General features: G+C 41.4%; 1 protein-coding gene across 3 annotated transcripts in view; it reads left to right on the top strand.

The window, feature by feature from the left end:
• Positions 1–939: 939 nt before the first annotated feature.
• Positions 940–22,110, top strand: part of LGR5 (leucine rich repeat containing G protein-coupled receptor 5) — a 127,079-nt gene continuing 105,908 nt past the window's right edge. For all 3 annotated transcript variants that reach the window (XM_073327779.1, XM_073327781.1, XM_073327778.1), the window contains exon 1: positions 940–1,383. In XM_073327779.1, the coding sequence (XP_073183880.1) occupies positions 1,166–1,383 (218 nt within the window). In that variant the 5' untranslated portion in view covers positions 940–1,165. The remainder of the gene's footprint in view (positions 1,384–22,110) is intronic.

Genomic DNA, 22,110 nt, shown 5'->3' with positions numbered 1-22,110 from the left:
GCTGCTTGTCCCCAATTTTGTGGGATTGTCTGACTTCGGAGGAGGAGGGTCCCATGTGCTGTCAGAAGCTGGAGCCATGTGGTGGCATTTGACTTGAAATCATTTCAGAGGCCAGTCAAACTGTCCTCAAAACGACAGGTTTCAGAGTAGCAGCCGTGTTAGTCTGTATTCGCATAAAGAAAAGGAGGACGTGTGGCCCCTTAGAGACTAACCCATTTATTTGAGCATGAGCTTTCGTGAGCTACAGCTCACTTCATCGGATGCATTCAGTTTACCCTAAGGTGCTACAAGTACTCCTTTTGTTTTTGTCCTCAAAATGTGCTTTTTACTGCAAGGCCAACTCCATGTGAAATTAAACTTCCCAAGAAGCCTCCCTTGTGTGATCTCATCTAAATACTGGATAAGACCTAAGGGTAAAAACTCAAAGGAGCCAAAAAGGCTTAGTCACTTCGGGAACATGGTCTCCCAATACTACCCCTCTGCTCTCAGCCAGTGCCTCCCAGCTGAGGCTGGGGGAGCTCGCCGCACAGGCGGCACGTGGCACCCAGGAGGAACCTGGCGGCACTGCCTGGTTTGCAAGCAGCTCCCTGCCCTACTCCTTTTTCTCGCCTTGGGGCTGAGCCGGCAGGGGCTGCCCCGCACGCCTTGGCGCTCCAAGGCCCAGCCCGCCGCCGCCGCTCCCCGGGACTGGCCCTGCTCTGTGCACCGCCTGCCGCGCTCCACAGGCAGCACGCGCGGCAGGTAGGGGCCAAGAACGCCCCCCTCCCCCTCCCCCTCCCCCTCCCCCTCCTGGAACTCCCAGAGGCGCTGGCAGGCCCCAGGAGCGCGGCCGCGGGCAAAGCTTGGGCGGCGTCAGTGGGCGCGCGGGGCAGGCTGCGGCTCTTTAAAACAGCGTGTAAACTGAGATGCTGCTCCAGAGCGCAGCGCGCCGGCGGCAGCTCGGGCTCCAGCAGCTCGCGCTCCAGGCCAGGCTCCGGCTGCAAGAGCAGCAGCAGCAGCAGCAGCTCCCCGCGCCAGGGCAGGCGCCTTCCTTGCAGCGGCAGCAGCAGCTGGGGCTGCGGCAGCTTCGTTCCCAGGCTCCGGTTGAGCCGGGGGGTGAAAACAGCGCCCTACAGGACAGCGGTGCAGAGCCCAGCGGCTACCAGCGCCACCGCCCGCTGGCACCATGGACACCTCCTGCCCGCCCAGCGCGCTGCTCCTGCTCTGCTTGCTCGGGCTGCCTGGGGCTAGCAGCGGGGGGTTGGCGAGCCCCGCCGGGAGGCGGCAGAGGGGCTGCCCGGCTCTGTGCCAGTGTGAGCAGGACGGGATGCTCCTCAGGGCGGACTGCTCCGACCGGGGGCTCACAGCGGTGCCCACCAACCTCAGCCTCTTCACCTCCTACCTGTAAGTGGCCGCCCCCGCTGTGGGGACCGCGGGGGGTGGGGACCGGCAGCTGGCGCTCGGCCCCTGGCTGCAAGGGTGGGGAGCGAGGCACCGCCGGGGAGCTGCCTGCGAGGTGGGCGCTCAGCCTAGCGGAGGCCGATGGCGCACCTGGGGAGGCGGCGGAGAGCGGCTCCGCGCCAGCGGCTCCCTCGGGAGAGCGCTGTGAAAGCCCAGCTGTGCCTGCCCTCCCTGCGCTAACCCGAGCCTGCTGACAGCCGCCTCCATAGGCGATGCTCCCGATCACTATCTTGCTCCAGGGCTGAATAGTTGGAATCCATTTCCACAGCCACCACTTCAGTTCGTTCCTAAGCGCCTTTTAATCAAAAAATTGGTTATAAAGCGTTTAGAGACGTCGGTCTGCCCTAGCGTTACCCAAACCAGACGGGCTGATTTACTTACAGGATTGCTATATGATGTGCCATTTATTGGGTAATTAAAAGTGAGGCAACAGCAAAACCTGGATTAGAGCTACACGGACGTTAACTTTACCTTTGCCTTCCCGGGACAAGGCTTTGAAGTGCTGCCGATTTAATCTTTAACTGATCTGTCGAGGGTTTTGAAAGGTAATAAAATAAAGCAGCGAGAGCGGGTAAAATGCAGCGCTAACATTCAAATACAGCGCTGCTGTTTTCTGTCATTCAGAACAAATAAATCCGTCACCCAGAACATGCGGAGGAAACAGTAGTTTAAACGTGTTCCTGATCCAACTAGCCCTGTGCTGAAACAGGTGGTTGGAAGTACAAGAGCTGTTCATATGTCAGATAATTATTACTTTATGTCAGATCCTCTAGCCCTGCCCTGGTCTTTATGACAAGAGATACTCGCGTGATTTGAACATTTCAACTGAGTCTCTATTTAACTGCTTGCAGATAAATCAAAGACTGTACACTTGCTATTGTATGTGTTGAGTTGTGTTGGGCTTGAGGATAGGAGTTGGTACAAGGGGAAAATTTTGAACGAAAAAACCGTGATTTTATTTTTATTTATTTATGTTTGGTCACTGATTTGCTTGTCTTGATTTTTGTGTTTTGAATCGATTAGTACAAGGCACTAATTTTACTGACTATAAATTGTCTTCATTTCTGAGTATGTACTTTTACAGAGGAGTCCAAGTTCTCTGCATCTGGATACAGTATATCTGATGCTGAATGTGTTTATCCATACTTTTTTTATTCCTGTTGACATACTCCTTACCATAAAGATGCTTTGATGGGATTACCAATCCAAACTTCAAGTGGTGTGGGGGGGGGGAGGAACCATTCTGAATTAATTTTCCCCTTCACCTATGGGCGTGAAACTTGGTAACACAAACAAGGTAAGAGATGCTGTGTGAATAATAAACATATATTGAGAGGGAGCTAAATTGAGTGAAAATAAAGCTTTGATAAAAGAAACAAAATGGTTTGTTTGAAAAGAAGAATATGCATATGCATATTAAATGTATGTTGTGCAGAGCTCTGGCTATAGTTTAAATTTGGTGATGTAGTCTCAAGTAATGGTAAAACAGATTTTGTTCAATTATTGTGTTTCCGAAATTTAACTTGACAGGAATACACAAGTTTCTAAAATTGCTCTGACATTGAAATAATTTAAAAATGTGAACATTACTATTTTCTACCAGCTGAGGCTTGTTAGCCTTCTAGAGTGTTGTTCACTACATCAGTTAAGTTGCCTCATATTAAGATTCTTATTTATTAAGATCATTACTTATTATGACCATTTCATTTTAGTTTATTGTACTATTTAGAGTAAATTTAGACTTTTCAGAGTGAATTGCCATATTTTAAGAAGCAAGGATAATTGTTAATGAATGACAGTTTATACTCTATAATAAAACAGAACTTTTCATATACACAATACAATATTGAATAAGGGTATAGTCTTGAAGCCAAATGGAATTTTGCCATTGACTTCAAAAGGAGCAGGCTGGGGCTCGAAGTATAAGAGAGAAACAGCTTTTGATGCTTACTGTGTGCTTTGAAGAGTCATAATTGGAGTAACTATTCTGAATGTAGTAAAGACAGAAATAAAATACTTAGCTTGATGGGATAAATGCTAAAACTGGGAAAAGTGTCCCATTTCTTGAGGGCCTGTTTCTTAACTAATTTGTGAAAAAGGAAAGCATAGCTGAGCATGATGATGTTAATGCTGGTACTGTGGACTGCTGCTGTTTTTTTAAAAAAAAAATCCTTCTCATGCTTTGTGTGTATAAAAAGATCTTCTACACTTTCCACAGTATGCATCCAATGAAGTGAGCTGTAGCTCACGAAAGCTTATGCTCAAATAAATTGGTTAGTCGCTAAGGTGCCACAAGTACTCCTTTTCTTTTTGCGAATACAGACTAACACGGCTGTTACTCTGAAACCTTCTACTGATCTGTTTCTCGAAGAATGGTGCTACCCCTCTAAAATTCCTCGTGTCTTGCAGGAAGGGTCTCCTAGGGTTTTTTCATTAATTCACTGTTATTTAATGGAATACGTCCTGAAGGGTAGAAAATACCGTGCAGGAAAGGAGGAATTTTAAAGGACCAAGACAATCTATATGCATTATTCCAGTAGTCCTGTAGAAAGTCATTAATGAGACTGTTTAAAAAGTGTGACACTAGTCCTTACCATTTGTTCAGGACTATCATCATTTGATTGATAAAACATTGCCTAATTATGCAGTGAAGTACCTCCGGCCCTGTGTAAACAAAGAACTGTCATGTCTCATTTTCTTTATGTGGATAAGCAATGACAAATTTTAAAACATGCATATTTGCTACAAAAGTGTTTTTCATTTGATAGTTGCCAGCCAGATTTTATGTTTCATAGTTCTTTTGCTGAAAAACAGAGATGTTTACTCTCACTAATTACAATAATTCTTCCCCCAAAACATGCTGATTGCTTGAGTCCAAACCCTTACACTAACTCCCCTCCTATGAAACCGGTGTTATTATTAGATCCTTTCCTATACGTATTTGACCTGGTAATAGACATAATCAGGAGTACTATCCACTGTAAGTTTTTATTTTGTCATATTTCCACCCCCTTATCTTATCTGAATAGTTTACCAGATGAAGAAAAAGAGATAGTGACTTCCTGATGAGAATCAGAAATTAGAAAATGGAAATTAAAAATGGACAGAAAGAGGTTGTTCAGGTATCCTGAACTTTGTATTTTGAGATACAGGAGATGAGTTTGTTGTAGTGACTGAAAGCCGTGCACACTGTGCTATGGTGCTATTGCTGTATAGCTAATGAAGTCTACAGAAGGACCCAGCTACAGAATTCAACATTTCCCACTTACATAGCAATTCTCCCCTCCCTTATAAAAATAATCTTTTTGATGTTGTTCAAAGTTGTGTATTTGATATCACATGCTATTTGATTTTTTTAAGTTCAACTTATATTTTTCATACTTAAACCTACATAATCTGCTAAATGCATGTACACAATTCCTATTGATGTTAATGTGAATTCCATGTGTTGATAGAGGGCAGCATAGGGACTTCAGTTGCAAGTTAAGAATATGTCACTTTCTTATCAATGTACTACAGTGAACACTAAAGCAAACACACTACAGCGAACACTGTAGTATACTGTACTACAGCGAACACTAAGAGCCAGGATCTGTAAGTCCTTCACAGGTGGAACTCCCATTAAGCCTCATACCATTACTGTGAGCTAGTGAAGTATTATCCCGAATTTTTGCAATGAAAAGGAAAGCCAAGGCAGAAAGTGGTTTGCCCAACGTCACGATGAAAGTTTGTGAAAGAGCCAAGAACTGAAGCCAGAACTCCCGATTCCCAATTCTATGTTTTAATCATGCAACCACCCATCATCTCCAAAATAACTGATAATCTAAAAAATAAAATCTGGCCAACTTCAAAGTTTAAGAATTGGTTTATTAACACGCTAACTGAAGAACTGCTTTTTAAACTTATGTGATACCATTTTAAGTTATAACTATAAGAAGTTATATGTTCTTGGTAATCTATCTCCACAGCGGGAAAGGTAAAATTATTACAAGTGGCAATTCTACCCAAGGAGCACAAATCCTGCATTTCTTGCACACCTAAACTGTCAGTCAATTCAGTGGAGAGGTGTGAGTGCAAGAGAAATGCAGGCACAGGCCTTTTACTGTTTTCATAATCTTGTATTTTAGATATAGATAGTATGATGATTTGTTTTTGTTCCTTTATGATTTGCTTCATAAATTCATTTATTAAGTTTTATTTGCATCAAATTAAGATTTAACTCTGAGTAAATTATAAATTTGTCTAGGCATATGTCAATTAGAAGTTTGATTTGCCTAGTGTTTCACAGAAGTGCCGTCTGACATTAAGGCAAACTAGTTTTGAAATTAAGAAAAAAATTATTTGTGCTGGTAAAATAGATGAAAAACAGATCAAAAAATCTTTTCAGTGGTTACAACATCTCATTTAAACAAATTCTGATATCCTTCTTTCATTTCCCACAACAATATATTCAATATGTGCTATTAAGGACATGGAAAATTTCCAAGGACTGAATTTGGAATATTTTGAAGTTTAAAAATACTGAAATCTTTAAAAAGTAGTAGAATTATGTTCCCAGAAACAAACTGAACTGCTGAGACATTTACAAAAAAGGGCTATGGTAATATTTATTAAAAGAATACACAAAACCTAAAACCCCTTCCTCCCACTATGATCCTTGAATAAGCTTACACATTTTTCTGTTTATCTTTTTTCCCCACCCTATGATACAAACTCAGTCCTGTGTGCCTCATGGTCTGAGATAAATTGAAATCACTTCCAGGATATCAAGGAGATCAAATAGCAGACTAGCGTCTCAGGCAAGAGCAAGCCTTTATAAGTCTTCTTGCAACCTCCAGATCAGTTGACAATGTGCAGGTGTGGTGCGGCTAGTAAAATACCTGCTTATCTTCAGGAAATACTTGTTTACAGATTTCAAACATGCTAAACAATTCTTGCTGTCCTCGAACTGAAATAAAATAAATGGCTACTATATGATTTAAACTGACAATTGGAAAGTTGGCCCAGAAAGGTGGCTAATATAATTTCACTGTTTCAATAGACTGAGGACCAGATTCTAGAGTTACTCTGGATTTACAGCAGTGAAATCAGGATTAGAATCTAGCCCTAAATACCTACTCTGAAAAGAAAATTGTTCAGATTCTTTTCCCCTATGTAAATTTTGCTCATGACATTTATATGTACATATATATAAACTAGAAGTGTGTACAAACTGGAATTTTTCACAGTGTATTTTAAATCACAAATGTTTTATATTTCTTAATAGGAATTTTTTTAGTATTAAAATATAAACAGGTAGATCATAATTGCATTCTTCATGTTTACAGAAGGATGAGTATGAAAATCAATAAAATACAAATTAAAGCTTCTTTTAAAAAGTGACTCACTCTTACTGGCTGGGAACACAGTACTAAAGAATGAGTCTTTACACTGCTTTCTAAAGAGCCTTGTGCTACTCTGAGAGGAAAAAAAAGGCACTCACACACACAACCTCCCTTCTTTGTAGCATAAGGAAATTATACATAAGTTGACAGGAAAAAGGAAACTCTCTTTAAGCTGCTGGAATATAAGGAGCTGGCAGGGTGAAGGCACCTTCAGTTTGGTTTGGTATCTGAAGTGCAGAGGACAATTGGCCTGGCAGAGGGAGCCCGACTCCAGCTGAGAACGCGTGCACTGGGCTGACCTTCCTAGTCAGCATGCCAGCTAAGATTAGACTTTCTTCAAGTGTTCCCTTGTTAACCCAGTCTTTTCTCTAATGTCATTTGTCTTTCAAATGCTTAAAACCGCTACCCAATTTTGCAGCCAAAATGCTTTCTTTTTTACTTGTCTATTCTCCAAAAAGAATTCTTCATTCACATGCACTGCTTTCTGAATTCTTTACAGATCATTTACATACAACTTAAGGTTGTTTGTTTCCTTCCAGTGGGTCAGATTCTTCTCAGTTACATTACTGCAAATATGGAGTTGCTCCTTTGGCTCAGACTAATGTAACTGAGAGCAGAATTTGGTGCAATGTTTTAGGCATATCAAATTGATTAATCATAGCCTTCAACTATAGAAGAAATACTCTAGCTCCTTCAAAATGAAGGGACATTTTCAAAACATTCTTATCCCCTCTTAGAGGATTAACATTAAATGTTCTGTACAGTTTACGTACAAGGCAGGAGTAACCTCTGTGCAGTTCCACTAGGCAGGCAGTAGGAGGATAAGGCCCGTAGGGTTTAGAACAGAAATAAATGCACCCTTTGTCAAAGGGGCCTAACATTATTTATGAATCAGGATGATAACCACAGACAAAAGACACCTATCCTAGTCTCTGTTTTTCCTTGACAATTATTTTTAAACTCAACCAAAGAAAGACAAAACCAGCAGCAACTTCCACATATGTGACAGTAGCTAATTAGAGCTCCCAGCAAAGGAAAAAAATAAAGAAAAATACCCCACCTTCCTTAAATACCACTCTCAAGCAACATCTCCCTTCCCAAAAGCCCAATAAAAAGAAGGGCAACAAACCTGGACTATTTTGGACCAGAGAGCAAGGAACGATTTCCAAAGCAATGGGGCTCTCATGGAAAATGCCCTGCCACAATCCCCTTTCCTTTTATATTAAGAAAGCTTCAGCTTGAGCACATCCACTGGTTGCAGCAGTGACCGTCTGGCACAGAGAGAGGGGCAATCTCTCAAGCAGTCAGGTCCTAGGCCAGTTAGAGCTTTGTAGGTCAAAACTGACACCTGGAACTCCACCCAGAGATGAACAGGCAGCCAATACAGATCACAGAGTATTGGTATAATATGCACACAGTTAGATACTCATTTAAGAAGTGATTTGGCACCTTCTGCATCAGCTTCCAAATGAATTTAAGAAGAAGCCCCAGATATAGTATGTTATGGTAATCTAATTGTGAGATGACAAAGGCAAATATCAGAGCACTGTGTTCCATATTGTAAAGAAAATTTTCAATCTCCTGGCTACACACCACTTAAAAATGAAAGGGTCATACTGAAAACTAAGTAGTCTCACTGCTCTTAAATTGCAACTCTGAGTAACAAATGGCTGGCAAACCCTCTATCAGAGGGTGGGTATAATTGCCTCCAAATCTCCCAATTGCTTTCCCCCACCACCCTGCTCTCTCTCTCACCCTCCTGCCATGTTTGCCTGGGAGGACCACTCTTAGTTCTGCTGTTAACCAAGAGATCCTTTCTTGGCCTGCATGACCTCTCTGAAATCCCCCTTGGCTAGTTGTCAGAGAGGAACACTGGCACTGGACTGGAGGAGAAAGCAGTAAGGGAACACTGAGCATTTGTAGCACCTCTCTGAATGTCACCCCTAGGGCCTGGCTTCCACTTACATCCATTATAAAGCCACCTCAGAAGGGAACCTTCTACATCATGAGAAAGTTGTATAACTTCTGTATAACATTTGTATAACTTCTGCAAGCAAGTGGGCCATGAAACTCCTGATGGTTCCGCATTATGGAGGAATCAGGGTCTAAACTTTGGCCCCTACTATTTAATCCCTTAATGAGTATTGGAGCAGACTGCGGCACCACCTGTCTCTGCTCCCTTTGTGCTGTTCAGACACTGCAAAGGAGTTTGAAACCACCCTCAAGTAGCCAGTGGATTTAGAATCAGCATAACTAGCTCTTACACCTCTCTCCCTGCAGTCCCTGGCGCAGGGAGCATTTCGGAAGTGGGAGGGGCATGGAGATAGGCCAGAAGTACCACCCAGCAGGACCTGAGTGGCAGAACCTGACAACCTGATGATTGGGCAATACCAGTACTTAAACTAGGAAGCCATGAAGGAGAGCTGTCTGAGCAATAACCTGGCCTGCCTTCCTCTGCTTCAGATCCTACTTGTGAGAGAGCCTAGACTCTGGCTTCTGACCCTGGTTTATCCTTGACTTTGCTATTCAATTGCTCTCTGTAACCTGGTGCACAACCTTCATCTCCTAGTAACCTGATTGACACCTGACTCTTGGTTCACCCTCTGACCTGCCTTAGACTCGGCTGACTCCCAACTCCTGCTCCAACCGCTAGGTCTGACCACCTTCGTCCTGGTTGTGACACCACACCCCTTGTGCATCGTGGAGGCACCTGTTGCACTGGCTCTGAAACAGTTGCAGCAGCAGGAGGATTTGGGAGCAGACCAATGGAGGGGTGCAGATCCAGTGGCTGGGAATGCCTTTGTAGGGGGTACTGAGGGATGTGGCCTCAGTTCCAGCATTAAACCAAGAAACTTGTGAATTCCGACACCTGGAGAGTTCCCCACATGCCGCCCAATTACTCTGAATTTCACCTAGAATAAGCATATGTGGTTACACAAAGGTCAACAGAGAAATCAAAAGTGTGTTATGGGGAGAGAAAAGACATGTGTCTTGGAAGGAGGACTATATGGTGCTGCACTGGAGTAAACTGGCTTGCAGTGGTGTAGCTTACCCTGGCTTCAAATTCTTAGGGTAAGCAGTGATGCAAATCGTAGTTTTTTATGCCATTAGTTCTGTGTGTCTACAGTGCATGGTGTTGGCATACAGTGATGTTGGTGTAGCCTCAACAGTAACATCAGTATGGCTCCCTTGCTGGCTGGTAGGCCCCAGTGTAGACAAGGCCTGCATTTTGTGGAAGAGGGAAGAGTGGACATTTGCAGTATTGCTGTTGGTTGTTTATGAATGAGGCAGGAAGGACTATGAAAAGGGAAATTTTGATCAATACACAGGGCTCAAATTGTATCATTTTAGGCCCAGCCCTGAATAGAGGATAATGCAAAACTACATCACCCCAAGAGTAGTATGTGAAGGGATTGTGAGCACCTCAGGGTGCATGGCCTTACCTCATCTGTGCCCTTTTTGGAGTAATATGCATCCCTGAATGCAAGGATTTCTGTTGTCTCTGGCCAGTGCATGGGATATACTTGCACCCTCCATCCTGGGCACAAGCCAGAGGAAAAACTGGACCCTAACTGAATAAATTCTTGAAGAAACATAAAACATTTCTCGTAAAGAAGAACAGGGGCAGGCATAGTCATTTCTAGAACAAGATTAAAACTTGTTTGAATTCAAAAGTTGAGTAAAGAATTTTTAATTGGCTAGAGAACGCTAATATGAGGACTAAGTGTGTGTTTAAAATTTTGTAACTGGAAAAATTTCATGGTTTATGTCAGGGTTCCTTCCCCACTCTGAACTCTAGGGTACAGATGTGGGACCCGCATGAAAGACCCCCTATGTTTATTCTTACCAGCTTAGGTTAAAAACTTCCCCAAGGTACAAACTTTGCCTTGTCCTTGAACAGTATGCTGCCACCACCAAGCGTTTTAAACATAGAACAGGGAAAGAGCCCACTTGGAGATGTCGTTCCCCAAAATATCCCCCCAAACCCTACACCCCCTTTCCTGGGGAAGGCTTGATAATCCAATCCTCACCAATTTGTACAGACCCAAACCCTTGGCTCTTTAGAACAATGAAAAATCAATCAGGTTCTTAAAAGAATAATTTTAATTAAAGAAAAGGTAAAAGAATCACCTCTGTAAAATCAGGATGGAAAATACTTTACAGGGTATTAAAGATGGTTACCCTTCCCTTTATATTTATGACAGTTTGTTTGGATGAAATATTTAAAGTAAATCTTTAGAGGGAGTGGATAAAAAAGACATCATATCTTAGAAATGTAAAGCTGAAAGGGACCTCGAGAAGTCATCAAGTCCAGCCCTCTGCACTGTGGCAGGACAAAATAAACCTAGGTGATCCCTGATAGGTGTTTGTCTAGGCTGTCCTTAAAAACCTCCAGTGATGGGGATACCATAATCTCCCTTGGACGCCAGTTCCAGAGCTTAACTACCGTTATAGTTAGAAAGTTTTACCTAATATCTAACCTAAATCTCCCTTGCTGCAGATTAAGCCCATTACTTCTTGTCCTACCTTCAATGGACATGGAGAACAATTGATCACCATCCTCTTTTTAACAGCCCCTTAACATATCTGAAGACCTATCAGGTCCCCCCTCAATCTTATTTTCTCAAGACTAAACATGCCCAGAGTTTTTAACCTTTCCTTATAAGTCATATTTTCTAAACCTTTTATAATTTTTTTGCTTTCCTCTGGACAGTATCCAGTTCGTCCACATCTTTCCTAAAATGTGGTGCCCAGAACTGGATACGGAACTCCATCTGATGCCTCACCCGTGCCGAGTAGAATGGGACAATTACCCCCACCCCATGTCTTACATACAACACTCCTGTCACTACACCCCAGAATGAGGTTAGCCTTTTGACAAATCCATGCTGACTCTTCCTTATAACCCCATTATCCACTGAGTGCTTACATATTGATTATGTTCCTTATCTTTCTAGGAATCAAAGTTAAGCTGACTGGTCTATAATTCCCTACGTCTTATTTGTTCCCCTTTTTAAAGGTAAATGGCATGTTTGCCCTTCTCTTGTCCTCTGGAACCTCACCCATCCTCCAAGAGTTCTTAAAGATAATTGCTAACAGTTCCAAGATTGCTTCAGCTTGTTCCTTAAGTACCCTAGGATGAATTTCATCAGGCCCTGCCAACTTGAATACATCTAACTTGTCTAAATATTCTTTAATTTGTACTTTCCCTATTTTGGTTTGCATTCCTTCCCCCTTCTTGTTAATATTGACTGTGCTGAGTATCTGGCTGGCATTAACCTTTTTAGTAAAAAGTGAAGCAAAATAGGCATTAAACACCTCAGCTTTCTTGATGTCATCAGTTATTAGCTTTTGTCCCCTGCTAAGTAGGGGACCTACACTTTTCTTCATCTTTCTTTTGTTCCTAATGCATTTAAGAACCTCTTCTTATTGCCTTTTATTTTCCTCACTAGGTGTAACTGATTTTGCGCCTTAGTCTGTCTGATTTTGTTCCTACATGCTTATGCTATTCTTTTGTGCTCCATACTTCCATTTTTTGTAGGAGTCCTTTTTGATTTTCAGGTTGTTAAAGAGCTCCCAGTGGAGCCATATTTGCCTCTTACTATTATTCCTATCTTTCCTAGAGCCAGATTCATTCCTGTGTGTAATTCCATGGAATTACAGTGGAGTTATACCAGGTCAGACTTTTTTCCTTTGTTCTATGCTTCTACTAAAGGAACTAACTTTGTGTGCAAAATTGGTATTGCTAAAAAATAAAGACAAAAAAGCTCACAACAATAAGTACAGTCTATGTACAGCCCTGGAATATTGAATGACAGAAAAACTTTAAAACACAATATAAAAAATTAAGTTAGTACTTTTGCTACTTTATAGAGTAAAATGTGCCATTAAAGAGGGAATAAGTTACTTATCTGTTGTTCCTGTGCAGAGTATATGGTTTTCTGAGGCAAGACAAAAGTCAGATTCATTCTTGAGAAGATCTTAAACATACAGCCAAGTATCAGTCTTCTGTCCTTAGGCTGTTTGTGTCAGGATGCAGACTTCTGCCTAAAAACAGTTGTGCTGTATCACCACAAATGTTTGTGGCCATCTATGCAGATAATTAGGTAACTGAAGGCAGATGGGACTTGGTTTTGTATTTGAAGGTGACTTTTTCTTGGTGGCGTTAACAAAAAATTCAGCAGGTTTTTATGGATGACACTTAAATGCCCTTGTGATAGTATCATAAACTGATGTATTGAGCCCAATAGAATTATCAGAGTCACATTTCTTCACACATTAGTGGCTCACCTGTCTTGCCTTGCAGGGCAGTCTATAGAAAATCTGTGTCAAATCATGTAAACTTGGAGTTATATGTAGTCTGTTTTCTCCATTTATTGTTGATTGACAATATAGCATCTTATGGTCATGTTTTTCTGTGTCTCTGCATGTCTGGCCATAGGGTACTGCTACAAGAGCATCAAATTTCACAAGGATTTTGTAATATTGAGATTCACTGGTTGGTATTATGCACAATGTCGTATCTCTACATGAGAAACAAAACAGATAGTACAACACTTCATGCTCTTAACATGCTGTTGCTTTTATCAGAACAGATTAAACTATGATAACTGATTAAGAGCCAGTTTAGCTTCCAGTGAAATGAAGAGCAAAACTCCATTGACTTTATTCATGGAGGGTCAGACTCTTGATACATCACAATTAGTTTTATTGCAAAGGTGGTTGTTGGGCCATTGTGTGCCTATTCTAGGGGAAATGATTCATTCTTTATCCAAACAACACCATCTGCTGAGTACACAAACAGATCTGGTAAATGAGTAATTGCTTAAGTACATGATGACAGTAATTATAAATAATATTCATTAGCAGTTTTGACTATTTCAGAATATACAGCTCCTGCATTAAAAGTGTTCAGAATTTTAAACGACGGCATTAAGAGGTGTGTGTGTGTGTGTGTACAAAACATAAGTTAATATAGATTAAACCAGTTAAAGTAAACATTCTGTGTATTGTCAGGTGACAATAGGATTTTGATAAATGAGGTATCTGTTATATGTGGAAAACACAAGAGAATAATAACAAGGGCTTATAGAGGAAAAAACCTCTTTCCCAGCAAAGCATCATGTCTCCATTCCTTCATCTTATAAGAGCACTCTTTACATCAGTTACATGGAATATATCTTTTAGCTATAACAGAGTGAAACCAAGTTACAATTATGTACAGAATATGCCTCATCCATCTACCCCTCCTTTGAGGATAGCATAATGTGGTATTGTGTGGGATTCCACTAGCTGCATTTGTCAAATTAACATTTGTTTCCAGACCGAACTGCTGACCTTAGTGCTCCTCTATGTCAGCAAGACTATCACAGGGAATGATAACAATAGATGCCTACATGCCTTCAACCAATGCTGTTTAATATGAATCCTTAGAACAGAATGGTCTGACAAAGTAACTCCCTATACTTGTATACTGTCTAACTCAGTGAGCAGCTGCCAGCCTATTAGAATCATAGAAGGTTAGGGTTGGAAGGGACCTCAGGAGGTTATCTAGTCCAACCCCCTGCTTGAAGCAGGACCAATCCCCAATTTTTGCCCCAGATCCCTAAATGGCCCCCTCAAGGATTGAACTCACAACCCTGGGTTTAGCAGGCCAGTGCTCAAACCACTGAGCTATCCCTCCCCCAATTAGTCAAACTAAGTTCTTCAAACAGTATGACAGCCAAACTCCTGAATCCATCCATTCACATGCAATTAGAGCAGACACATTGCTACTGTCCACTGGCTGGAAATTACCTGGAGTGCACCCCAGGAATACATGGCTCAAGATCATGTAAGCTGACCTGAAAGAAACAGCTCAAGGCAGCACCAGGTGTGGAGGATGACATGGAACAAAGGGTCCAGGAAATTCTCTTTTATGCTCCATGGCATCGTTACTGATGAAGATGAATGTGAGGTGGAGTTTCTCAAGAGAGTTACAGGGAGAGACTTTGGCATTTCACACTGCTAAAATGGTTTTGCAGTGTTGATCAGACCATGATACTCTTGAATAAATATTTTAACTGTGTAATATAATAAACATGTGCTTTTCTCTTTTAGTTTAAAAAAACCTGAAATTTACAACATTTTATAGCATAGCCATTCATATACTAAGGAAGGCACCAATTAATTTTTTGATTATATTCCAAGATTGATCTCAGCATGGAGATGCGAACATTGGAGGAAAAAATACAACATTCACTAAGTACTTTTTCCAGTCTTGCTTTGGTGTACAACATAAAATGCATCCGATTAGTTAATGCAACAACACAAATAAAATCAGGGTTTTTATTTCTGATAACTAATAAACTATATAGGTTGCAGTCTGCACCTGTTTCAGACTGCACTAAATCTAATAATGGTGCATAACTTTGTTCTTGCAAGATCTGAAAACCGTAGCATCTAATTATCAAACCAGGTAAATGGAATATGGATCTGATAGTACTGAATTACGTTGTCCAAAACTGTAAGGACCAGGGATGCACCAAGCTGCAGTGACATAATATTTTAGTTTGAAACTGAAAAATAATAGAATTAAATTCAGGACAGACAAAAAAAACATCCGTGAGAGTACAGCATAATATCTGAAAAGGCTGAGTGACATGGACCTGCAATTTTCACAAGAATGATGATGAAACAAAATTCATCTACTGTATGCACAAATTTTGAGATGACTATCTGCGAGGTCTTAGATGAAACTGCTTGATATTCTGAAATTGGTATGAGATTGTGAAATATCCAAAGAACACTTTGGAGGAAAGGAAATTGGTATGAAAAAAACCATATGTGTAACTAAGTTAAAAGATACACAATCAAAAGCAACAATTCCCAAAGGAACATGGGGCCAAATTCTGTGCAGTGCCTAACGTGCAAGTTAGGGCATCAGGAGGGCAAAGGTGTCTTTTAGCCATTTGAAACTCCCAGATTCTGGGCTGCTTCACAAGCCAGAACAGGACCTGAGAAAGTCAAAGCAGCCACTGGGCCTCCCCATGGTTTCCTATGGGCTGTTCCACTGCTCAGAACCATCGAGCAGAGCACACTCTAGCCATTCAGGAGGGAGGGAATGTCATTCCAACCTCTTTATGACCCCTTGAAACCACAAGAGTGGCATATAGGACCCAGAATCTGGGCCACAGTGTCAGCTGTGCCCTTGTGTAGGCTGAGCAGCCCTGGGGAGGAGAGGGTACACTGTTCAAAGGGCGGTGGAGAACCGCTCATTCATTGGAGGCTTTTGCAAGACATAATGCCACGACAAACTCCGAGGAAAGCTTGTTAAGATGGGGTCTCCATACACTGTTATTTATCTTTGGGTTACTGTCACACCCATCCCCATAATATCTAAATACTGTATCTGTTAACCAGGTGCAGCCGGTACTCCTACTAAAACTACAGGCCTGGCAGTGTACATTTATCTTTTGAACAGAACCATCCAGTTAATATGTTTATCCCACAATCCCAAAATGTGTCCAAAGTCTTTCCAAGTGATGAAAGTCCCAAATGTTTTCTGCCCAGCTGCCAAAACTCCAGCTTCCCCTGTTAACTTTCCTGATGCAATTTTATATTGTCAATCCAAAAATGTGATATATAGGGACCAATGGATTTTAATGCACGAACCTCTACTTCCTGAGCAAAAAGACCTACCTCTTTCACCCAAGGCTGTAGCAGGCTCATAAACCTCTATGTGGCCTAGCCACCACCAGATGGAGACAGAGTGTCACACCATGCTGGCCTGAGTAGTACATAAATTCAGGGGCAGAGTAAAATTAATTTAATATGACAATATTTATTTTCATATTCAATAAAAACCTCAGTTCTTGAATATACCTGAAGCTGCTGCAGAATTTCTAGTCTGTTGCAGCACCAAAGCGGCCTTGACCATAGATGGCATGATACATCTAATAAACACAATGTAACATGGCAGGGCTTCTCCCCAGCCTACAGAAGCCCCTCTGTCATGCCAACAAATTCTTTTAGGCACTTTTATTTTTCAGCAGAGGTAAAACGAACAACATTTCTTCAGCTCACCCTAAACTATAATCCCCAGGGAATTTTATACCTTCACTTCTCAGGCTCTCACTGACTCCCCTTTGAGGGGACTCCGGGTGTCTCCTTCTCTAGGCCAAGGTACCGTCTTTTAAAGCTCATTAGGGACAGCTGATGTGGCACAAGTACACTGACCCTGCTCCTTCTTAAATGGCAGTTTCAAAGTAGGATTTAAACAAAGGGACCATCAACTTGAACTAGATGAAGCTTCCAGATGCATGGAGAGACCGCCTCCACATGACAGTTGAAGACATAAAAGACTCTTGGAAGCTCAACAGCTGAGGTCTTTCAATGTAAGAACTGATAAGAGCCAATTATTTAAACTGTAGTGATGGTCCTATATATTATTTATATTGTAGTTATAATCATTAAAATTATGAAATTTGAAAAGAGCAAAAGTAATGAAGGATTTTTTATTATTATTTTTTAGTGTCTGAATTTTTCAATATGACTTTATAAAAGTAAATCTTATAAGTAAGTTTATGGATATATTTTTTTCTTCAGAAACTGTTCAACCCAGATTTTTAAATCTATTTAGATGCCTGCATTCAAAGGGAGTTAGACATCTAGGTGCCTAGTGGGATTTTCAAAAGCACCTATCTGCATCTTTGGGCACCTAAATACCTTTACAAATATGGCTCGTCATACTTATTCTGTCCAAGCAGTTAAAGTAGCAAATAGAAATGTTATGTTGGGAAACTGAATAGTTTTCTAGGCATGGCAAGTTATCATTCCAGACTTAAAAAGGAGTTTTCAAGTTTAAGTAAATCTTTACAGGCATTGACAAGACAAGGTGCTAAATGTATTTGGATATGTGTCTTTCAGAAGACTTTTTCAAGACCTCAAATCTGAATTAGAAGACTCTTCCACTATCTCATATTATGCCCTACTCCAAAATCATTATGTAGTCTGGTTAGCTTCGGTACCATTTTAAGAGATGAGATGAAGAATGGAGATCAGAAGATCATTTCCTATGCAAGTCACAATCTGTGAGATACAGAAAATATAATTGCAAGATGGGGAAAAGATTCTGAAGTTGCCTGACCCTATGAACAATTTTTATTTTTCTTTTTTCTTTTTTGTTTTTAAGCACATCAAATAAAATTGTGATTGACAGTCACTTTTGAAATCAGAAAACCTACATAACTGCAAAGATTGAAAGACTGGGGTTAAGACTGCAAGTTCCCAGATGGTGCAAAGACATGGTAATAACTGGTGATACCAGCTGACTGACTACATTTCTTAACATCTACTTCAAAACACTGACTGGTTCTACAATAGTGTTCCTAATTCAACAAACTCACAAACTGGGAAGAATTATTAGGGGAAGCAAAAGTGGATGGGAATCTGGGAGGCAGTGACCATGAGTTGGTCAAGTTCAGGATCCTGACACAGGGAAGAAAGGTTAGCAGCAGAATACGGACCCTGGACTTCAGGAAAGCAGACTTTGACTCCCTCAGGGAACTGATGGGTAGGATCCCCTGGGGGAATAACATGAGGGGGAAAGGAATCCAGGAGAGCTGGCTGTATTTCAAAGAATCCCTATTGAGATTACAGGGACAAACCATCCCGATGTGTCGAAAGAATAGTAAACATGGCAGGCGACCAGCTTGGCTTAACAGTGAAATCCTTGCAGATCTTAAACATAAAAAAGAAGCTTACAAGAAGTGGAAGATTGGACAAATTACCAGGGAAGAGTATAAAAATGTTGCTCGGGCATGTAGGAATGAAATCAGGAGGGCCAAATCGCACCTGGAGCTGCAGCTAGCAAGAGATGTTAAGAGTAACAAGAAGGGTTTCTTCAGGTATGTTGGCAACAAGAAGAAAGCCAAGGAAAGTGTGGGCCCCTTACTGAATGAGGGAGGCAACCTAGTGACAGAAGATGTGGAAAAAGCTAATGTACTCATTGTTTTTCCGCCTCTGTCTTCGTGAACAAGGTCAGCTCCCAGACTGCTGCGCTGGGCAACACAGCATGGGGAGTAGGTGGCCAGCCCTCTGTGGAGAAAGAAGTGGTTAGGGATTATTTAGAAAAGCTGGACATGCACAAGTCCATTCGGCCAGATGCGTTGCATCCGAGAGTGCTAAAGGAGTTGGCGGCTGTGATTGCAGAGCCATTGGCCATTATCTTTGAAAACTCATGGCGATTGGGGGAAGTCCCGGATGACTGGAAAAAGGCTAATGTAGTGCCCATCTTTAAAAAAGGGAAGAAGGAGGATCCTGGGAACTACAGGCCAGTCAGCCTCACCTCAGTCCCCGGAAAAATCATGGAGCAGGTCCTCAAGGAATCAATCCTGAAGCACTTACACGAGAGGAAAGTGATCAGGAACAGTCAGCATGGATTCACCAAGGGAAGGTCATGCCTGACTAATCTAATCGCCTTCTGTGATGAGATTACCGGTTCTGTGGATGAAGGGAAAGCAGTGGATGTATTGTTTCTTGACTTTAGCAAAGCTTTTGACACGGTCTCCCACAGTATTCTTGTCAGCAGGTTAAAGAAGTATGGGCTGGATGAATGCACTATAAGGTGGGTAGAAAGTTGGCTAGATTGTCGGGCTCAATGGGTAGTGATCAATGGCTCCATGTCTAGATGGCAGCCGGTATCAAGTGGAGTGCCCCAAGGGTCAGTCCTGGGGCCGGTTTTGTTCAATATCTTCATAAACGATCTGGAGGATGGTGTGGATTGCACTCTCAGCAAATTTGCGGATGATACTAAACTAGGAGGAGTGGTAGATACGGTGGCAGGTAGGGATAGGATACAGAGGGACCTAGACAAATTGGATGATTGGGCCAAAAGAAATCTGATGAGGTTCAACAAGGATAAGTGCAGAGTCCTGCACTTAGGACGGAAGAATCCAATGCACCGCTACATACTAGGGACCGAATGGCTAGGCAGCAGTTCTGCGGAAAAGGACCTAGGGGTTATAGTGGACGAGAAGCTGGATATGAGTCAACAGTGTGCCCTTGTTGCCAAGAAGACCAATGGCATTTTGGGCTGTATATGTAGGGGCATAGCCAGCAGATCGAGGGACGTGATCGTTCCCCTCTAGTCAACATTGGTGAGGCCTCATCTGGAGTACTGTGTCCAGTTTTGGGCCACACACTACAAGAAGGATGTGGAAAAATTGGAGAGAGTCCAGCGAAGGGCAACAAAACTGATTAGGGGTCTGGAACACATGACTTATGAGGAGAGGCTGAGGGAACTGGGATTGTTTAGTCTGCAGAAGAGAAGAATGAGGGGGGATTTGATAGCTGCTTTTCAACTACCTGAGAGGTGGTTCCAAAGAGAATGGTTCTAGACTATTCTCAATGGTAGAAGATGACAGGACAAGGAGTAATGGTCTCAAGTTGCAGTGGGGAAGGTTTAGGTTGGATATTAGAAAAACTTTTTCACTAGGAGGGTGGTGAAACACTGGAATGCGTTACCTAGGGAGGTGGTAGAATCTCCTTCCTTAGAAGTTTTTAAGGTCAGGCTTGACAAAGCCCTGGCTGGGATGATTTAATTGGGGATTGGTCCTGCTTTGAGCAGGGGGTTGGACTAGATGACCTCCTGAGGTCCCTTCCAACTCTGATATTCTATGATTCTATGATGTTAAAGCATCCATGTAACTGGAAACTAAATTTCCTGAAACAACATTACAGGGCCAAATTCTGTTCTCCTTTACAGAGGTATAAATTCAGAGCAATAGATTTACTACCAGGGTAACTGAGAGCAGAATTTAATGGATACAGGTATTCCTGAAAATGGTTGTACTCCTGTTGCTATTCTTAAATTACCAGACCTTCTAAGTGTCATCAGATCTAAAGAGCGTAGCAGTTATTAGCGATCCTCCCAAAACTCTCAATGAATAGTTGTACATTTTTATTGAACTAATTACCTGTAATATATATGAGATGGGTTTCATGTATATAGTCAAAATGAGAAATATCTTACCTGCTTTGTTTCTAATAATAATTTCACTGTAATAAGATCATTGTTCAAGAGACTATATAGATTTTAAATATGCTCACCTGTTTTAGGTGAAATGTTCATCTTTAACATTTTGTTGAAAAGAACAATATATTTTGGAACTATACATGCATACTTTACCATTAAGATGATAGTCCCATTAGTCTTCTGTAAATAAGTGCATGGGTAAGATGTTGATTGCTCTTTGAGAAGGAAGAGAGAGAGATAGCAAACAGCTTGTAGTGTAGCTTCATATGGAAACTAGTTCTGCAAAAGAAGTTTGATAAGTTTAACAGTAAGGGGTTTTTTTTGTTTATTGTAGAATCTGTCTCCTCACTGCTTTAAATATATCTGGTTCTCTTGCTAAGAATGGAGATGCAACATATTAACTCTTGGTTTATAAAGACTTGTGTACAATACTTCCTATAACTTTGCAGCAATAATAGTTATCTGAAAGGATTCTGTAAAGAATGAAAGTAGATATAATTATGGCTTAGCAGCTACAAAAATAGTATGATGTGCTGTATGTGCCATGCTGACACAGTGTCATAGTTTAGTCCCAAACCTGTTGCCTGTGTGCATTCATTTATATATGCTGATGACAGTGACAAAAAATGTTGGTGTTGGTTTTTTTACTGTTTTTTTTCTTCTGTTACTTTCACAGAGACAATACAGGGAAACTTGAATGAGAGACAGATACCATTCCATCAGTGGAATTGTTTCTTAAAGTACAATTGCACCTGAGCACATCCTTCAAGTCAATGGAGTTGCATGGGCATCACTGAGGGCATAAGCTTAACACAGTGGGGTGGCACAGGTGTTACTGATAGCCTAATTTGGTCTGCAGAAACTTTATAATGATGTATGTGATTGAAAGAGCAGCAGAATGAGGGTGGCTGGCTCATATTGGGCTCTGGTTTTCGGGGTGTTTGTGGATTATATGTGGAGGATAAGACATGAAATATTGTGAGCTGTTAACCTAGTGAGAAAATTAGTCAAGGGAGAGACAAGTCTGATCTGTATATTTAGTTCTGACTTGTAAAACTGTGCCCATCATTATTGTCTCTGAAGCACATACATTTAAAAAAAAACTCAACAAAATTGTTTACTCAACATTAAATAAAAATAAATACAGTCCCCAAAATTGGAGACAGCTTTTGCACTAACACTGTTCTATCTGTACAGGTTTTTGTATTGTCCCCATCAACATAGTATCTGACTTTGTGTTCTCAGACAAAAACCTGCAAAACCAAATGG

The sequence above is a fragment of the Lepidochelys kempii genome, chromosome 1 (assembly GCF_965140265.1).
Source record: "Lepidochelys kempii isolate rLepKem1 chromosome 1, rLepKem1.hap2, whole genome shotgun sequence".
NCBI lineage: Eukaryota > Metazoa > Chordata > Testudines > Cheloniidae > Lepidochelys > Lepidochelys kempii.
This window is presented reverse-complemented; position numbering and strand designations above follow the sequence as displayed.